At 51.6% G+C, this 20,851-nt stretch overlaps 1 protein-coding gene and 1 long non-coding RNA gene across 4 annotated transcripts in view; one reads left to right on the plus strand and one right to left on the minus strand.

Annotated features, from left to right (window-relative positions):
• The first annotated feature begins 3,913 nt into the window (after positions 1 to 3,913).
• On the plus strand, positions 3,914 to 6,470 carry LOC133345352 (uncharacterized). The gene is made up of 2 exons (XR_009755434.1): positions 3,914 to 5,144; positions 5,360 to 6,470. It is a non-coding gene; the product is annotated as an uncharacterized LOC133345352 (long non-coding RNA).
• Positions 6,471 to 18,293: 11,823 nt separating this feature from the next.
• LOC133345334 (uncharacterized) overlaps positions 18,294 to 20,851 on the minus strand; it is a 102,185-nt gene continuing 99,627 nt past the window's right edge. For all 3 annotated transcript variants that reach the window (XM_061556010.1, XM_061556011.1, XM_061556009.1), the window contains exons 8-12: positions 20,281 to 20,357; positions 19,720 to 19,798; positions 19,240 to 19,367; positions 18,887 to 18,989; positions 18,294 to 18,358 (exon numbers count right to left, since the gene is read on the minus strand). In XM_061556010.1, coding sequence (XP_061411994.1) covers positions 18,891 to 18,989; positions 19,240 to 19,367; positions 19,720 to 19,798; positions 20,281 to 20,357 — 383 coding nt within the window. In that variant the 3' untranslated portion in view covers positions 18,294 to 18,358; positions 18,887 to 18,890. The remainder of the gene's footprint in view (positions 18,359 to 18,886; positions 18,990 to 19,239; positions 19,368 to 19,719; positions 19,799 to 20,280; positions 20,358 to 20,851) is intronic.

The following is a 20,851-nucleotide window of genomic DNA, read 5'->3' on the forward strand; positions in this document are numbered from 1 at the left end:
GGATAGGGGTAGCATTAATAAAGGGAAGGAGTGTTAACAGTATGTAGCTGCAGTAACTAAAACCACCACGTAAACAACTAAAGTATAAACTACATAGTATCATCAGTATACTAAAAATACTCTACAATAAGCTGAGTACCTAACAGTAAGTAATACATTACAATTCTTCGTCGTAAAAATATAATATGCTTCCATCTAAACTTTATTCTCTTACATCACAAGAGTCTACACCGTACTATATACTGCCATAGACAAACCCAACATTAAATTATATACTGTATTGCTATAAACCACCCTAAACCTTATACATTGTAATATTACACTATGTATTAATCTACCCACCCTAATGTATATCACACTGCTGTATATTCACTATACAATTACGATACTATATATTAATTTGTACATTGTATTAAGCATATAAATGTTATACTATTTGTTATTATACACTGTACCATTGACCGTCGTGTGAAAGATACTAAGAGGAAGCAACGAAATATGTCAATGGGAGAGTAGTGAGGGAGACTTGCAGCGGAGCAAAGAATTCATTCCCTGCGGAGAATACAATGCCAGTGAGTGGAACGCGGTCTGAAAGTCACCGTAAACGTGAACACAATCAGTTAAGATCCGAAATGGTTTATTACGTCCTTCCAATGATTGCTAAGCCAGAATCCATCTTCTTGGTTGAAATTGTCTCTGTGTTTGTATATGTGGATCGCCTCATGAACGAATCTCTCATGGTAGCAGATGGCTTGCAGAGAACCTCTGTCTTGGAGAAGTCAATATCATGTGAGCCCACTGAATTGTAACAGTGATCTGCTACGGCTGAAGTGTTTGTCCTACCGTGTTTCAAGTCTGCTTTATGTTCACGGATGCGGTCAGAGACATGTCGTTTGGTTTCTCCAATGTAACTGCTACCACAGAGGCAACTTAGTTTGTAGACGCCAGGGTACTGTATGTTTGGAACCACATCTTTTACAGACGGGACCAGATCACGTATTTTATGTACTGTGTTGAATCGGACCTGGATCTTGTGTTTTATCAGGATTTTAGAGATCTTTTTTGTGACCCCAGCAATGTAGGGTAAGGTGATGGTCTTGAAAGGCTCCTCAACAGGATCCTTCTTGATGGTTGGAGTGATGGCTTTGCGGATTGTGTTGTCGGAGTAACCATTAGCCTTAAGAGCCTGGCGTACGTGTTTGAGTTCACTGGCAATGTGTTCCTGGTCGGATATGCATTGGGCTCTATGGTATAGAGTCTTGATGAGGGAATTCTTCTGGGATGGATGGTGGTGGGAATCCGGTTTTAGGTAAGCATCCGTATGGGTGGCTTTCCTGTAGACAGAGTGGCTCATTGAACCATCAGGTCTCCTTTTAATTAGGACATCCAAAAAGAGTAGCTTGCCATCTTTTTCGATTTCCATGGTGAATCTGATGGCTGGGTGTATGGAATTAATGTAGTCGAGAAATTAGTCTAGAGCAGGCCGGCCATGTGGCCAGATGACAAAAGTGTCATCTAGTTACTGCAGCTACATACTATTAACACTCCTTCCCTTTATTAATGCTACCCCTATCCCCTCCCTTTGATGCTGCTAATCCTGCATAATGCACGGGCATAAGTAGTACTAATCACATACCTGCATTTCCCATATCCCCTCCCTTTGATGCTGCTAATCCTGCATAATGCACGGGCATAAGTAGTACTAATCACATACCTGCATTTCCCATATCCCCTCCCTTTGATGCTGCTAATCCTGCATAATGCACGGGCTTAAGTAGTACTAATCACATACCTGCATTTCCCATAATTATGCTAAATTCCTTTTGATATGCAAATTCTTTTGTCAAGGCGCCCTTTCCCCCCCTTCCAACCCAGCTTAAATATATGCTCCAAGCATGGTGCTATTTCATTCAGACGCTGTTGCCTCGACAGACCTGGTTTTCACCTGAGGACGGCTGCTTGCGTTGTGGCCGAAACGTTGTGAGAATTATTTTATTATGGTTTATTTTTATTATTTTATTACTTCCCTTCTACGTGACTTTACCGAAAGAACCAAGAAGATGAATCCCTGCAGTCACGAAAGCTTTAAATCGAAATTTAGTCCTGATACAGCCTAGGGGCACAGCCTACTTCTAGCGTGCCTGACACCGGCTACGCTCTCGGGCCCTCCGGCTACGATTACCCTAGGGGAGGCTACCTGACCCGACCCAGCCAAGGTGCGGGTCTAGGCTCTGGCTTCCTCGGACCTCGCCCTTACAAGGGCGAAGGGCCGGGAGTCCCAGAGTCCCATCACTGCCCTCACAGCGTCCCGGCCCTGACAAGGACAAGCGGGGCGAGGGGGTCCAGGGTCCTAAGCTGGCCGCTCTTGGTTCTTTGGCAGCGACTGCTCCAGGTCGGCTGGGGACGTTTTCCCCTTTTATGCCCCTTGCCCATTGAGGGGTGGGGCCGCGTGGGATTCCAGAACCCCCTTAGCGCCCCCCCCCCCCCCGTTGGGGGCGTCGAAGGGCTTAGCTGTCTGGGATCCTGAGCCCCCAGCAGCCTCTCCCCTGGTGGTACGAAGTACCGCCTGCAGATGGGCCCCGTCTACCACTGCCGGTAAGTGTAGCCCATCTACGGCACTACATTCGTGAACAGAGGGTCAGGGACTCCGAAAGCACGAAGAACAACTCAAAGCCCAGGCCTACTGATGGTATCATAGGCCTTGAGCAGGTCAATAAAACAGAGATGTAGGTCTTGTTGGAATTTGCTACACCTCTGCTGTAGCAGACGGACAAAAAATTATGGCATCTGTGCAGGACCGCCCTTTCCTGAAACCGCATTGGGGCTCCACAAGCCTCTCCTCAGCGTGCCTAGCAAGGCGATGTTACGTAATTATTGCCAAGAGTTGTTAGTCTGTGCGGTCCCCCTTCTTAAATAGGGGGACCACCAGGGCGTCCTACCAATCCTGCGGAACGTGTCCAGTGGTCCAGACTGTTGTTATTATGTCATATAGGGCAGTCTGTGCACAAACGACACCCTCCCTCAGCATTTCGCTTGGGAGATAATCTCTGCCTGGTGCCTTTCCTGGTCTCAGACTCTGGATCGCCTTCAGTACTTCCTCAACAGATGGCACCACAGCCTCGGCAGGGTCATCCCCACTTTGTCCCACGTTGTTATCCAGGCTGAGGGTTGTCCCATCCCGCAGGACCTCACAGAAATACTCTGCATATCTGCAAACCTGTTCCTGGGGGTCGGAGATTGGATCACATTCACCACACAGTGAACACCACCACTCTCACACTCACCCCACTGTGCACTCACCACCGCCACCCATCACCACTCTCACGCGCTGCCTGTGCTCTGCTCTCACAGGACGTTCCGCGGCACCTTTCTCTGCTGCTGCTGCTGCTGTTGCAGGTGGCAGAGTCGAGGACAGAGCAGCTTGATGGAGCTCAACCACACAAACACAGCACAACCACACACATGACGACAACAGCCACACAGGACAACTCAACCACACCACACACATGACAACCACATGCCCGTACGTCCAGACACACCGGGGACTGCACCTAAATGTAGCTGAGCACCAGTGACTGTCATGCGCACTTGAATACCTCTAACTCCACACTGATAACTCTACACCTCTAACTCCACACTCATAACTCTACACCTCTAACTCCACACTGATAACTCTACACTTCTAACTCCACACTGATAACTCTACACCTCTAACTCCACACTCGTAACTCTACACCTCTAACTCCACACTGATAACTCTACACTTCTAACTCCACACTCATAACTCTACACCTCTAACTCGACACTCGTAACTCCAAACCTCTAACTCTACGCTGATAACTCCATGCCACGCCATTTCTACCGCAGCATAACTGCATTCTCTGACAACCACTCACGCCACACAGGAGACGCAGGTGACGCATACCCAGCACAGCCGACTGGGCTCGTCTGACGACCATGGGTACTGGACCCTGAACAGGGCTTGGGCGCACGGCCATTCACACTGCATGCCCGCAGACGATGACGGTGGCTTCTTTGAGGCCTACAGAGGCCAGCACGGCGCTCACACTGGCACAGGATCTGTGATGATGCTGCTGCTAAATGGCCATGAGTGAGTGGCGCTCCCACTGGCACAGGCTCTGTGATACTGCTGCTGAATGGCCATGAGTGAGTGGCGCTCACACTGACACAGGCTCTGTGATACTGCTGCTGAATGGCCATGAGTGAGTGGCGCTCACACTGACAGAGGCTCTGTGCTGCTGCTGCTGAATGGCCATGAGTGAGTGGCGCTCACACTGTCACAGGCTCTGTGCTGCTGCTGCTGCTGCTGAATGGCCATGAGTGATTGGCGCTCACACTGACACAGGCTCTGTGATACTGCTGCTGAATGGCCATGAGTGAGTGGCGCTCACACTGACAGAGGCTCTGCGATGCTGCTGCTGAATGGCCATGAGTGAGTGGCGCTCACACTGACAGAGGCTCTGCGATGCTGCTGCAGCTGAATGGCCATGAGTGAGTGGCGCTCACACTGGCACAGGCTCTGTGATGCTGCTGCTTGCAGACAACACCGAATGCTCTCAGACGCCCGTGGCCCATGGCCACCTGTGGACGTGAAGAGGCCATCCACTGCCCCAATCAGCTTCTTGTCTCTGGGTCTCCGGGTTCCTTCTCTTTGTTGTCATGATTCTGTTTAACACGCAGCAGCGGTATTAGTAGTAGTAGGAGGAGGCTTTCGTGACCAATATTATCCATGAGGCTTTTGGGTTAAATTGCGTGAATATAAAAGTGTCGTTAAACCCCCCACCACCCAACACAGCCAATTAGTAAGGTTTGTCACGTAAACAAAACCTGCCAATTAGTGACGAGTACGGCACTAAGCGGCTGTGTGTCGAGAGTAAACCCACTACAACATCTACAACTCGAGTACAGCACTAAGTGGCTGTGTGTTGAGAGTGAACCCACTACAATATCTACAACTCGAGTACAGCACTAAGCGGCTATGTGTTGAGAGTAAACCCACTACAACATCCACAACTCGAGTACAGCACTAAGCAGCTGTGTGTTGAGAGTAAACCCACTACAACATTTACAACTCGAGTACGGCGTTTCGCCGGTAATTACAACCGGCCTGATGTCCGTGTCAGGTAGTGGTGGGTTTAACGACACATTTACACAATCTCACCCACAACAATCCTCTATTGTCGATGTCACGAGCCTCCTCGTCAATCGCAGTTAATCCGATGGGTGTCGTTGGACCGGGCCTCGTAGTAATCGAGCGAGGTGCCCGGCTGAGATTCGCGTGAACGCAGCGGCGGCTCCGTGTGCACGTCAACACTGGCAGCAGCAGGGACGCGGTCAGGTGGGGGTGGCGGTGTGGGAATGTGCAGCGAGGGCGGGAGACGGCTCCACTCGCGCGGCGTGCGTGGTAGCCGGCAGGGCTCCGCCTGGAGGGGAGAGGCCTCGTCGCGGGGCGGTGGGCCCCTGGGTCCGGGTTGGGCAGCAGGAGGAGGGGCAGTGGCGTAGACGTGGGCACTCGTGGCAAGTGCAGCGAGCAGAGACGGAGCCTGGTGGAGGCGGCATTTAATCTCGTAATCTTTTGCTTTAATTTTAACATTTTACACGATAAAGTAGATTCTAGCGCAACCGATAGGGTTTGGTTACGATGGTCCGAGCGCGATTCCATTCGGCAGAGCGGCCCTGGCCGCTGTTCACGGCGGGGGTTCTCCACTGTAGCTGTGCTGCAGGTGCCTACGAGCGAGGCCGTGGATAGCAGTGGGGGAGCGGAGACGACCAAGGAGTCGGTGTGGAAGAGCCATCGGCTCCAAGGGCCACGAAGCCCTGGCGAGTCGTGATGAGGAGTGCAGCAGCAGCGGCAGTGGCCGGACCATCGGGGCTGCAGACTCCAGAAGGCCGAGAGCCTCTCTGCTCCTCGTCACCTGCCTGCCGTGGTGGCCTCGATTAGCACCATCGCAATCAAACACAAAGTAGAACCTGGGCTCGTGCTCATGAACAGTGGAAGACGGCGTTAGGTTCTAGTTGAGCGTCGGGGTGAGGTCGTCCCGCCAGCTCTACCGCTCGCCTGGGAGGAGCCATAATTCTAGATTTGAAGCTTTCGTGACTGCAAGGATTCATATTCTTAGGTTTTTTCGGTAAAGTCGCGTAGATACATTTTTTTAATTAATAAAAGTAAAATAAAATAAAAATCACGACGTTTCGGAGGCAACACAAGCTTCCGTCTTCAGGTGGAACCGTCACAGCACGACAGCTGTATCAAGTGAGAGAAATTCCATAATCCCACTCCGCAAGAGCCTCCCAGGTGCTGTTGTAGACTTGGCGGCTAAGGGATGAGGTTCTTAAAAGGCATTCTGCATTTTCTTCACGGTGATCATTAACCATTATAAGTCGACGTGATTGTCATGTAAAACCCGCTGCTTGCTAATTGCTCCATTAAACATCTACTGCAGCCCTTGCCCGAGTCTGTTGGCAGTGCCTCGTGCTGTGGGTGGTCTCCGTGACCACTTGGGGACGACAACAATGAGGTCACCGCGTGTTTGTCCACGCCCCGCCCCCTGGAGGCTCTGCCCCTGACGACAACAATGAGGCCCATAATCTTTGTTTTCTTTCGGTAAAGTGACGTCGGTAAAAAAAATGAATTAAATGACGACGTTTCGGAGGCAACACAAGCTTCGTCTTCAGCTGGAACCATCACAGCAAACTTGCTGTATCCAGTGAAGAGAGCTCAAAGAGACACGAGATTGTATACAGGTTCAGGAGGGGGGGGGGGGGGGGCTAAGTTAACCCGCCTTTTGTTATGCTGCAGGGAGTTAGGGGGACGGAGAGAGTGCCATGTGGCAGCTGATGTTTGACTTGGTTGATGACATCTTTCCAATGATTGCTTAATTTGAAACCATCCTCTCGGTTGAAGTTGTGTCTATGTTTGTATATCTGGATGGCTTCATGGACAAATCTTTGGTAGTATCCGGGAGGTTTGCAGATGTACTTTGATATCGGAGAAAACAATATGAGAACCCGCTGTGTTGAAACAATGATCAGCTACGGCCGAAGAATTCGTTCTGCCGTGTTTCAAATATGATTTGTGCTCGCGAATTCGGTCAGAAATATGTCGTTTCGTCTCCCCGATATAGCAGTCACCGCAGGTACAACTCAATTTGTAAACACCGGGGTACTGTAAGTCAGGAATGACATCCTTTACGGATGGGATCAGATCACGGATTTTGTGTACTGCATTGAACCGGACCTGGATCTTAGAAGACAGTGGGCCTCACCCGTAGACGTTTGTAACTTTGAGATCACTCCAGTCTTAGTCTGGGGTGGCTTAGGTGGGTGCCCAAGAAAGCATGGGGAGAGCTGCTCACGTGCAATGGCAGCGAGGGACGTCAAGAGGAGCACGTGGGAGTCGAGGGCACCAGACGCACGCGGCGTCTTGCCCGGTGCGGAATCGAAGTCGTCCAACTACATTTGAAGCTGCCGCATTTTCACGAGACTCTTCAAATTTACTGAATATCTGTTTGTAACGATGCCTCTGCCGTGACGACTGCAGTCAATTGATGATTCTCTTGACTTAAAGCTTTCGTCACTGCAGGAATTCATATTCTTTGGGTCTTTCTGTAAAGTCACGTAAATGGGATAAAAAAAGTAAAAATAATCATAAAAAAGTAAAAATATAAAAACTACGAGGTCCCCCCCTCCCTTTTTTCTACATGATAACGGTCGCTTGTGTTGGGATCGAAACGTCGTAGTTTTTATTATTTTTTGTCCCCATCTACGTGACTTTCCCGAAAGACCCAAAGCATATGGACGAGTCTCGTTGATCGAGACGCGCACACGGCAGCCGCGGGCTCACGGCGGAAGGGAGCACCACCAACCACCATCCCACCCCCGCGTCTCGCCGTGGCAGAGCCGAGCAAATGTCCAGCCCCTTCCGTGACATTCGCCCCAAGTCTCAAGCAGCCCGGAGGAAATATTCTGCGAGCAGAGCCTATCCTGTCAGTATCCAATTCCCCAAGTATTTACGCGCCCTGCAAAGGAGGTCCCATGATGGTGATGGGGTAGTTGTGGAGAGTGGAGAGTTTCCCATACCTGGGCAGTGTGCTCATGACTGGCTCCGGTTTAACAGCAGAGGGGTCTCACTCCGAATCAGTCGAGCGGCAATATCTTTTCATCGGTTGCGTAACGCTGTGTGGAAGCTACCTGGGTCTGTCGCTCCGCACGAAGCTTCAGGTCTTCTCGGCCACAGTCATGCCCTCCCTTCTCTACGCTTGCAAAACGTGGACCCCCCTAATGGAGCATCTTCGCCGGTTAGAAACATTTAGGCTGGCCTGCCTACGATCCACCCTGTGTTTAACCAGGCTGGATTGTGTGAGGAGCTCACAAATCCTTGAAAGATCTGGACAATGTCCCATCGGTGAGCTCATCCGGCGCTGCGTTGGCTGGGTCATGTAGCCCGCATGCCCAGTCACCGCATGCCTAAATGGCTTTTGTTTGGCTGGATAGAGGGGGATAAATGGGCGCGGCACGGGCTAGAGAAGAGATGGAGTGATGTGGAACAGGAGGACGTGGAGCTGAGTGGACTTGCCGATGACTGGTACCAGCGGTGTCAAGATTAGCCTCTGTGGAGGAGTCTCGTGAAGGACGCTACTGGGCAGTTGGAGGCAGTCGTCCTCCAACAATGGAGGGCGGAGGAGCGACGCTCACAACAACGAGCGGAGCGCCGGGTGGCTAAAGCATAGCAAGTTGGCACAGTACTCACACAGACAAAGATCCCCCGTGTAGCCTTAACAGACTGTAGGGGCAAGTGCTGTTAGCGAGCACCTATGAAGGCCAGCACGGCACACGAGGGGGTGGGTGGCCAACACCACGCCCGACCGCCTTTGTCTCCTCAGTGGCGATGTTTACACATCGCACCAGGTACCAATCAGAGCACGCGAGCGATCGGAGCGCGGCCAATCGGAGCGGGGCAGCGAGCCTCGTCCCGCGCCCCGATTGGTCGCCTGCTGCTCAAGGGGGTTTCCAGCACGATGCCGTTCACGGCGCAGGGGGGAGGGGCGGGGAGGTTGTGGGGGGAGGGGCACGCAGGAGTTGTAGGGGCTGGGGGGTTGTGGGGGGAGGGGCGCGAAGGGGTTGTGGGAGACGGGGTGAAGCAAAGCGGTTGTAGGAGGGGCAGGGGGCGGGGCGTGCTAGTTGAGTGACAGCTGCGGCTTCTGTTTCTTGTCACAGACACCACCAGGTGAGGGGACAAGGGGACAGGGGGGACACGGGGTGAGGGGACAGGGGCCCTGGTCTGGGGCTCGTGAGGGGCTCCTTGCTGAGGAGCACGCGAAGCGGAGTCAGTGAGTTGAATAGTGAGTTAAATAGTGAGTGAGTTGAATAGTGAGTGAGTTAAATAGTGAGTGAGGTAAATAGTGAGTGAGTTGAATAGTGGGTGAGTTAAATAGTGAGTGAGTTAAATAATGAGTGAGTTGAATAGTGAGTGAGTTAAATAGTGAGTGAGTTAAATAGTGAGTGAGTGAAATAGTGAGTGAGTTGAATAGTAAGTGAGTTGAATAGTGAGTGAGTTAAATAGTGAGTGATTTAAATAGTGAGTGAGTTAAATAGTGAGTGAGTTAAATAGTGATTTAGTTCAATAGTGGGTGAGTTAAATAGTGAGTGAGTTAAATAATGAGTGGGGGGCCGTCCATAAATGACGTCACGCACCTTGGGTGGGGGGGGGTCAGACATTTGTGACGATGTGTGACGAGGGGGGGGGGGTTGAGAAATGTGACGTCACATCAAAATGCGCAACTTTAAATAAATATGGAATTGTTATAACAACACTAATTGTTATAACAACACTCCTACAACATCAGGGTGCAGCGCCACATTAAATACGCACTACAATGACAATCGTTTAAAGCGATTTGAAGCATGTTTTCTTTTCAAAATGGAAATATGGTTTGGGGGGGGGGCAGAGCTTTGTGACGTCATATTTGAGGGGAGGTCTGACTTTTTGTGACGCCGTTTGACGAGGGGGGGGGGTAATACATCGTCAAAAATCACGTGACATCATTTATGGACGGCCCCTGAGTTGAATAGTGAGTGAGTTGAAGAGTGAGTTGAATAGTGCGTAGTTGAAAAGTGAGTTAAATAGTGAGTTAAATATTTAGTTAAATAGTGAGTTTAATAGTGCGAATTTAAATATTGAGTGAGTTAAATAGTTAAATAGTGAGTAGTTGGATATTGAGTAGTTTACGCTGCTGCTGCTGTCTGTGTGTATTTTTTTATACTCTTAGGTTTTTTAGGATCAGATTCACCATGGAAGTGGAGAAAGATGGCAAACTACCATTCTTAGATGTTCTGTTTGAGAGGAGATCTGATGGATCCTTGGGACATTCTGTCTACAGGAAAGCCACCCACACAGATTCCTACTTGAAACCTGATTCCCACTACCACCCAGCTCAAAATAATAATCTCATCAAAACACTATACCACAGAGCTCATGGCATTTCTGACCAACACCACCTGGCCAGTGAATTAAGACTTGTACATCGGGCCCTGATTTGCAGTAAGTATTCATTATTTCTAGATTTGAAGCTTTCGTGACTGCAAGGATTCATACTCTTAGGTTTTTTTCGGTAAAGTCACGTAGGTAAAAAATTTAAATTAATAAAAGTAAAATAAAACAAATGAAAAAATTCACGACGTTTCGGAAGCAACACAAGCCTCCGTCTTCAGGTGGAACCGTCACAGCCACGACAGCTGTATCAAGTATTTAGTTTTTGTGTGAAAATCATGTTTTGCTGGTTTTGTTCTTTGAACACAATGTTGATGCACGGTTCATTTTGTGCACCAGTAAAACATATGCCTATGTTTTGAATTTGAAAAAATCACATTTTATTTTTCCAATTAAGAAGGGTTCGGTGAATGCGCATATGAAACTGGTGGGGTTCAGTACCTCCAACAAGGTTAAGAACCACTGGTCTAGCACCTCTACACTTGCACCGTCGCATTCCCCAGCAATGTCTGTGCAAGGCCACGGGGTCACGGAGACCACCCACAGCACGAGGCACTGCCAACAGACTCGGGCAAGGGCTGCAGTAGATGTTTAATGGAGCAATTAGCAAGCAGCGGGTTTTACATGACAATCACGCCGACTTTTAATGGTTAATGATCACCGTGAAGAAAATGCAGAATGCCTTTTAATAACCTTATCCCTTAGCCGCCAAAGTCTACAGCAGCACCTGGGAGGCTCTTGTGGAGTGGGAGGATGGAGCGTGACGCACAGGGCTCACGCGAGAAGGGGGGAGACGGCACGAAGCTAGCGAGGGAATGGGCACGAGGTCAGAGCTCAGAGTGAACCCGGCCGCGGGATTCGATTGGTTATGCCTCCTCCCAGGCGAGCGGTAGAGCTGGCGGGACGACCTCACCCCAACGCTTAACTAGAACGTAACGCCGTATTCTACTGTTCATGAGCACGAGCGCAGGTTCTACTTTGTGTTTGATTGCGATGGTGCGAATCGAGACCACCACAGCAGGCAGGTGACGAGGAGCAGAGAAGCTCTCGGCCTTCTGGAGTCTGCAGCCCCGATGGTCCCGCTGCTGCTGCTGCCGCTGCTGCTGCTGCCGCCGCTGCCGCTGCTGCTGCACTCCTCATCACGACTCGCCAGGGCTTCGTGGCCCTTGGAGCCGATGGCTCTTCCACACCGACTCGTTGGTCGTCTCCGCAACCCGCTGCTATCCACGGCCTCGCTCGTAGGCATCTGCAGCACAGCTACGGTGGAGAACCCCCGCTGTCAACAGCGGCCAGGGCCGCTCTGCCGGATAGAATCGCGCTCGGACCATCGTAACCAAACCCTAATGGTTGCACTAAAATCGACTTTATCGTGTAAAATGATAAAATTAAAGCAAAAGATTACGAGTGCAGTGGGCTCAACTGAGTCGCAGACGTCCTTCTTGGAGCAACACATTTATTTACACCAATAACCCTTGCCCGGACCCGCCTTATATGCTCCCGGGTCATGGCCGGCTCCGCCCTTGGCCACGATCATCTTCTAGAGAGCTCTAGCTCTCTTTTGACTCCCTTAAGACTCCCTTAAGACAACTTTCCCCTGACACGTGACCACCCCTTAGCCCCCTCCCCGCCGGGGGCCCCCATGTAGACTTACCAGTCACGTGCCTTCAGGGTCAACTAGAGTGTCATGGCCCAGGGTAACCTTGTCCCCTGGCTGACACTCTGGCACTCCCTCTGGTAGGAGACAGCAATGCACGCCACGCGTGATACCATTGCTCTATTCCAGCGCTCACCAAGCCCTCACTAGGGCTGGTACTACACCAAGCTACGGGGTGTCCACGATGGCAATGCATCACACGCCGTGCCTTGCTAGAGCCGGCATTGCTCGGTGACATTCACAATGTTGCTACATATGTGATGTCCGCGATGCGAGTGCGTCACACGCCGTGTAGTGACATCCCTGATGTCAATACACGAGATTAAATGCTGACTCCACCAGGCTCCGACTCCACCAGGCTCCGTCTCCACTCGCTGGACTTGCCACGAGTGCACACGTCCACGGCACTGCCCATCCTGCTGCCCAACCCGGACCCAGGGGCCCACCGCCCCGCGATGAGGCCTCTCCCCTCCACGCGGGGCCCTGCCGGCTACCACGCACACCGCTCGAATGGAGCCGTCTCCCACCCTTGATGCACATTCCCACGCCACCACCCCCACCAGACCGCGTCCCTGCCACTGCTGCCGGTGTTGACGTGCACACGGAGCCGCCGCTGCGTTCACGCGAATCCCAACCGGGCACCTCGCTCGATTACTACGAGGCCCGGTCCAACGACACCCATCGGATTAACTGCGATTGACGAGGAGGATTGTGACATCGACAATGGAGGATTGTTGTGGGTGAGATTGTGTAAATGTGTCGTTAAACCCGCCACCACCTGACACGGACATCAGGCCGGTTGTAATTACCGGCGAAACGCCGTACTCGAGTTGTAGATGTTGTAGTGGGTTTACTCTCAACACACAACCGCTTAGTGCTGTACTCGAGTTGTGGATGTTGTAGTGGGTTTACTCTCAATACACAGCTGCTTAGTGTTGTACTAGTCACTAATTAGCATGTTTTGTTTACGTGACAAACCTTACTAGTTGGCTGTGTTGGGTGATGGGGCCTTTAACGACACTTTTATATTCACACAATCTAATCCAAAGCCTATTATGGATAACTAGCGGAAGTACCCGGCTTTGCCCGGGTGAAAAATATATTTCTTAAAAACCTTACATATATATACACAGATACTAAGGTATTGTCAAAGCCCGGTGGGCTGTTTGTACATTTCTCCACAAACAAATATATAAGAGGCTTTCACAAGTCCAAAAAGTTGTAGAAAGTGTGGGGTAAATAGTTGATGTCAAAATGTTTCCGAAAATTGTGGTCTCCCCCCCCCCCTCAAAAAATATCTTTACCCCTCGTAGGTATATATACTAACAACACCTTACATACAACAGAGGAAGTGGTATCTATTGACTCTGTAGTAGTATCTACTGACTGTACCGTAGTATCTACTGAGCCAGTAGTAGCTACTGACTGTGTAGTAGTATTTAGTGACTGTAATAACTACTGACCATAGTAGTATTTACTGGGCCTACAGTAGTATCTACCGACTATATACTCGTAACGACTAACTGTATAGTATCTGCTGACTCTATAGTTGTATCCACTGACTATAGTAGTAACTACAAAATCTATAGCAGTATCTACTCACTCTATAATAGTATCTAGTAGCTACTCACCGTGGTAGTATGTACTGACTGTATAGTAGTATATACTGACTGTAGCAGTATTGACTGACTGTAGTGGTATATACTGACTGTTTTAGTCTTTACTATAGTGGTATCTACCAACTCGATAGCAGTATCTACTATCACTACAGCAGTGTATACCGACTGAGGTGGTACCTGCTATCACTACAGCAGTGCATACTGACTGGTGGTACCTGCTATGATTACAGCAGTGCATATTGTGGTGGAACCTGCTATGATTACAGCAGTGCATACTGCTGTGGTGGTATCTGCTATGATGAGAGGAGTACATATTGTGGTGGTGGTACCTGGTATGATAACAGCAGTGCATATTGACTGTACTCATCATTCACCCTCACCATTCACCACTCACAACTCACATTTACCACTCATCCTCACCACTCACCACTCCCACTCACTATTCACCATTCACCCTCACAACTCACCACTCACCAATCTCACTCACCAATCTCCCTCACCACTCACCCTCACCACTCACCCTCACCAATCACCACTCACCCTCACCACTCACTCTCACCACTAACCCTCACCACTAACCCTCACCACTCTCCCTCACCACTCTCCCTCACCACTCACCACTCACCACTCACTCTCACCATTCACTCTCACCACTCACCCTCACCACTAACCCTCACCACTCACCGTCACAACCACCACTCACCCTCACCACTCAACCTCACCCTCACTACTCACCATTCATCCTCACCAATCACCACTGACCAATCACCACTCACCACTCTCCACTAACCCTCACCACTCAACCTCACCACTCACCCTCAAAACTAACCACTCTCTAACCACTCACCCTCACCACTCAGCACTCACCACTCACGCTCACCACTCACCCCTCACCGCTCACCACTCACCCATCACCACTCACAACTGCCACTCACCCTCACCACTCATCCTCACCCTCACAACAACCACTCACCCTCACCGCTCACCACTCACCCTGACCACTCACCACTCATACTCACCAATCACACCCTCACCAATCACCACTCACCCGCACTGCTCACCCTCACCACTCACGCTCACCCTCACCACTCACCCCTCACTAATCACCACTCATAACTGCCACTCACCCTCACCACTCACCACTCACCTTCAACACTCACCCTCACCACTCACCCTCACTACTCACCACTCATCCTCACCAATCACACCCTCAACAATCACCACTCACCCTCACCACTCACCCTCGCCACTCACCCTCACATCAACCACACACCCTCACCGCTCACCACTCACCCTCACTACTCACCCTCACCACTCACCACTCATCCTCACCAATCACACCCTCACCAATCACCACTCACCCTCACCACTTGCCACTCACCCTCACCACTCACCCTCACCATTCACCCGGACCACTCTCCCTCACCACTCTCCCTCACCACTCACCAGTCACGCTCACCACTCACCCTCACTACTCACCACTCACCCTCAACACTCACCCTCACCGCTCACCACTCACCCTCACCACTCACCCTGACCACTCACCACTCATCCTCACCAATCACACCCTCACCAATCACCACTCACCCTCACTGCTCACCCTCACCACTCACCCTCACCACTCACCACTCACGCTCACCCTCACCACTCACCCCTCACTAATCACCACTCACAACCGCCACTCACCCTCACCACTCAACCTCACCACTCACCCTCACTACTCACCACTCATCCTCACCAATCACACCCTCAACAATCACCACTCACCCTCACCACTCACGCTCAACCTCACCCTCACCACTCACGCTCACCCTCACCACTCATCCCTCACTAATCACCACTCACAACTGCCACTCACCCTCCCCACTCACCTTCACCAATCACCACTCACCCTCACCACTCACCCTCACCGCTCACCACTCACCCTCACCACTCACCACTCATCCTCACCAATCACACCCTCACCAATCACAACTCACCCTCACCACTCACGCTCAACACTCACCCTCACCACTCATGCTCACCACTAACCCTCACCACTCACCCTCACCACTCACTAATCACCTCTCACAACCGTCACTCACCCTCACCGCTCACTTTTACCACTCACCCTCACTACTCACCCTCACCACTCATCCTCACCAATCACACCCTCACCAATCACCACTCACCCTCACTGCTCACCCTCACCGTTCACCACTCACCCTCACCACTCACGCTCACCCTCACCCCTCACTAATCACTACTAACAACCGCAACTCACCCTCCCCACTCACCCTCACCACTCACCCTCACCAATCACCACTCACCCTCACCACTTACCACTCACCCTCCCCACTCACTACTCACCCTCACCACTCACCCTCACCATTCACCCTCACCACTCTCCCTCACCACTCTCCCTCACCACTCTCCCTCACCACTCTCCCTCACCACTCTCCCTCACCACTCACTCTCACCAGTCACGCTCACCACTCACCACTCACGCTCACCACTCACCCTCACTACTCACCCTAACCACTCACCACTCACCCTCAACACTCACCCTCACCACCACCACTCACCCTATTCCCGTTTTAAAAACTTACTTACGTGTCGCCAAGTATGCTTGAGGGTGATTGGTGATTGGTGAGGGAGAGTGGTGAGGGTAAGTAGTGAGGAATAGTGGTGAGGGTGAGTTGTGAGGGTAAGTGGTGAGGGTGAGTGTGAGTGGTCAGTGATAGTGAGTGGTGAGTGATAGTGAGTGATAGTGAGTGGTGAGGGAGAGTGGTGATGATGAGTGAGGGAGAGTGGCGAGGGAGAGTGTTGAGGGTGTATACATTTTTTGCCTATGATGACAGCAGTACATGCTGACGTTTTGTATGTTAAATGTAAAAGCTAAATGTGTGAATGTGTGTGTTGGAAATGTTAAGCAAACGTGGCGACACGTATGTATATTAAACAGGAATAGGGCGATTCTAAAGGAATCTACAACCTTCGATGATTCCTTTGCGCGATTCAAAGAATTGATTCCTGGCGCGTAGGAGGTTTCCATGTTTAATTACAGAGTTTTATTTTCATTGGTATGTTATGTTTTAAAGTTTTCAGGAGTTTTTAATTGTATTTTTGCCCCGGTCAACGCCGGATATTTCCCATTCGTAGCAGTTTATATCGACTCTATAACAAACTTATATTAAATGGGAACGGCGATTCTAAATGAATCTACAACCTTCGATTCCTTTGCGCGATTCAGAGAATCGATTCTTGGCGCGGTCGGTTTTACATTTTTAATTACACAGTTGTATTTTCATTGGTATGTTATGTTTTAAAGTTTTCAGAAGATTTTAAATGTATTTTTCCCCCGGGCAACGCTGGGTATATCGAGTTTATACCACAAAGTCGTCGCCTAAGACGTGTGGGGTGTCGAGGCCTAGTACTGTGCAGAGCCTCCGGCCTCGCCTAGATTGCCCACCCGGCCTAGGCTGGGTGCTGTGGCCGTCACCCCCCCCCCCCCCCGCACTACAATAATACTGTCTAATCGCTATAATTTTTTTATCTACCAACCCTATGATAGTAATCGCACACATTGGGGTGGGGGGGGGGGAGTGAAGAGGACGTGAAACTTTGATGAATTTACCTCAGCGTCGCTTGTTAATGCGTGCGCATATTTTTAACGGGAATTAAAAATGGCGTCCACCCCGTTGCTGCCCGTTGCCAGGGGCCAGCCGCCCGTTGCCAGGGGCCAACCGCCCGTTGCCAGGGGCAACTGCCTTCCCGCATGCCGGTCGGCAATAGTAAATAAATAAATAAAGAGAAATCGCACTAAATCGATAATCGGTCCGATTTAAAGTTTAGAGACGAAAAATCGGAAATGCCTAAGTTTACCACGGGGCCGGGGGCGTGCCCACCTGCAAAATTTAATCTCGGCGAACCCCACGGTCCGAGAGCTACATCCCCCGGAAGGGAGCGTACGCAGACGGACAGACGGACGGACAGACAGACAGACAGACAAAAAATGAATTATATAGGTTAGATATTGGTCACGAAAGCCTCCTCCTACTACTACTAACACTACATAGTTATTGTCTGCCACCGTCATCGTCTGCGGGCATGCAGTGTGAATGGCCGTGCGTGAGTGTGTGAGTGAATGAGTGTGTGAGTGTGTGAGTGAGTATGTGAATGGCCGTGCGTGAGTGAGTGTGTGAGTGTGTGAGTGAGTGTGTGAATGGCCGTGCGTGAGTAAGTGAGTGAGTGGGGCCGTGCGCCCAAGCCTTGTTCAGGGTCCAGTACCCACGGTCGTCAGACGAGCCCAATAGGCTGTGCTGGGTGTGGGTCACCTGTGTCACCTGTGTCACCTGTGTCACCTGTGTCACGTGCGTCACCTGCGTCAGCTGTGTCACCTGTGTGGCGTGAGTGTCTGTCAGAAAATGAAGTTATGCTATGGTAGAAATGCCGTGGCATAGAGTTATCAGTGTAGAGTTATCAGTGTAGAGTTATCAGTGTGGAGTTGTCGTGTGTGTTCGTCATCACGTGTGTGGTTGTGCTGTGTTTGTGTGGTTGAGCTCCAATCAGCTGCTCTGTCCTCGACTCTGCCACCTGCAACAGCAGCAGCAACAGCAGCAGCAACAGCAGCAGCAGCAGAGAAAGGTGCAGCGGAACGTCCTGTGAGAGCAGAGCACAGGCAGCGCGTGAGAGTGGTGATGGGTGGCGGTGGTGAGTGCACAGTGTGGTGAATATGAGAGCAGTGGTGTTCACTGCGTGGTGAATGTATAGTAGTGCATGGTGAGTGTGGTGAGTGTGTGGTAGTGCATGGTGAGTGTGGTGAGTATGAGAGCGGTGGTGTTCACTGCGTGGTGAAAGTGCGGTAGTGCATGGTGAGTGTGGTGAATGTGTGGTAGTGCATGGTGAGTGTGGTGAGTGTGTGGTAGTGCATGGTGAGTGTGGTGAGTGTGATAGTGGTGGTGTTCACTGCGTGGTGAGTGTGTGGTAGTGCATGGTGAGTGTGGTGAGTATGAGAGTGGTGGTGTTCACTGCGTGGTGAATGTGTGGTAGTGCATGGTGAGTGTGGTAGTGCATGATGAGTGTGGTGAGTGTGTGGTAGTGCATGGTGAGTGGACAGTGAACCTCATCAGTCCAGTTTCTCCACAGCATCCAGGAACTTGAGGAAGTCCTCCAGGCGGTGGAAGCCGCCCACTTCCCGTGCCACCATGGCGAAGAACTCCGGGGCCTGAGAACAGGAAGAGAAGATGTGAGACAAAGACATCGAGGAGGAGCTGGGTGAGGAGCTGGGTGAAGAGGTGAGTAGCTGGGTGAGGAGGTGAGGAGCCGCAGGGTTGGGGTCCCCACTGAGTCGTGGCGTCTGTGTCCATAAGCCTGACACGTGGTGCTGTGTGGTGCCCCCACGTGGTGCTGTGTGGTGACACCACGTGGTGCTGTGTGGTGCCCCCACGTGGTGTCCCCCAGTGTCCCCGTGCCACCTGCTGGCGGATCTCCAGGAGGGAGTGGAGGATGCGGCCGTCGATCTGCGTGAAGTTGGGGCAGTAGGCGCCCAGGCTGCTCTCCTCCAGCCAGGCCTGCACGTCACCCTCCTGCCACTTGGGGACGCCTGGGGACACGGCGAGCGGCGAACGCGGGGCAACAGACGTGGGCAACAGACGTGGGCAACAGACGTGGGCAACCACGGGGGACTCGGCGTGAGCAAGACGAGCAACTTGACGCGGAATCCTGCAACTCGGCGCCACAAACACCCAGCTGCCCCTATGTCTCTTCATACGTCCCCTGAACTGCTGTTGCCTAGGAGCTGCCGTTGCCTCCAGGCTGCTTTTGCCTCGGGGCTGCTGTTGATGGGCTACTGTTGCCTAGGGGCTGCTGTTGCCGACGGACTGCTGTTGCCAGGTTACTGTTGCCTAGGGGCTGCTGTTGTCTAGGGGCTGCCGTTGCCTAGGGGCTGCCGTTACCTGCGAGGCGAGCCTGCACCTCCTTGGACCTGGAGGAGGAGCAGCACGAGATGAAGCCCTTGACGGCGCGGAGCACGACCTGAGGCACAGAGGGGGGGGGGGGGGTGAGGGGGGCACGGGGGGTTGCGACACCGCTGGGGTGTAGAGGAGAAGGTGTAGAGGAGGAGGTGTAGAGGAGGAGGTGTAGAGGAGGAGGTGTAGAGGAGGAGGTGTAGAGGAGGAGGTGTAGAGGAGGAGGTGTAGAGGAGGAGGTGGTGTAGAGGAGGAGGTGTAGAGGAGGAGGTGTAGAGGAGGAGGAGGTGTAGAGGAGGAGGTGGTGTAGAGGAGGAGGTGGTGTAGAGGAGGTGTAGAGGAGGAGGAGGTGTAGAGGTGTAGAGGAGGAGGAGGTGTAGAGGAGGAGGAGGTGTAGAGAAGGATGAGGTGTAAAGGAGGATGAGGAGGTGTAGAGGAGGAGGAGGTGTAGAGGAGGTGTAGAGGAGGAGGAGGTGTAGAGGAGGAGGAGGTGTAGAGGAGGAGGTGTAGAGGAGGAGGAGGTGTAGAGGAGGAGGTGGAGGTCCTCACGCTGCCCCAGGAGACGGCCGCTCTCTCCCTCAGCTGGTTCTGGTTCGTGCTCCATATGGGGCAGTGGAGCTGTCCCTCTGTGACACACAAACACTCAGTCACACTCACCACTTACTCACCACTCACTCACTACACACTCACTCACCACTCACTCACCACTCACTCACCACTCACTTACTCACCACTCACTCACAAACCACTCACCACACACTCACCACTCACTCACCACTCACTCACCACTCACTCACCCACCACTCACCCACCACTCACTCATCACTCACTCACCACTCATTATACACACACTCACCATACACACTCACCACTCACTCACCACTCACTACCCACACTCACCACCCACACTCACACACCACTCACCACACACACTCACTCCCTACACTCACTCACCACACTCACTCACCACTCACTCACCATACACACCTCTCACTACACACTCACTCACCATACACATTCACCATTACACATCATACACACCCTCACCACTCACTCACCATACACACTTACCACTCACTCACCATACACACTCAACACTCACCATATACATCCTCAACAC

The sequence above is a fragment of the Lethenteron reissneri genome, chromosome 21 (assembly GCF_015708825.2).
Source record: "Lethenteron reissneri isolate LAM-NWPU_2019-01 chromosome 21, ASM1570882v1, whole genome shotgun sequence".
Taxonomy (NCBI): domain Eukaryota; kingdom Metazoa; phylum Chordata; class Hyperoartia; order Petromyzontiformes; family Petromyzontidae; genus Lethenteron; species Lethenteron reissneri.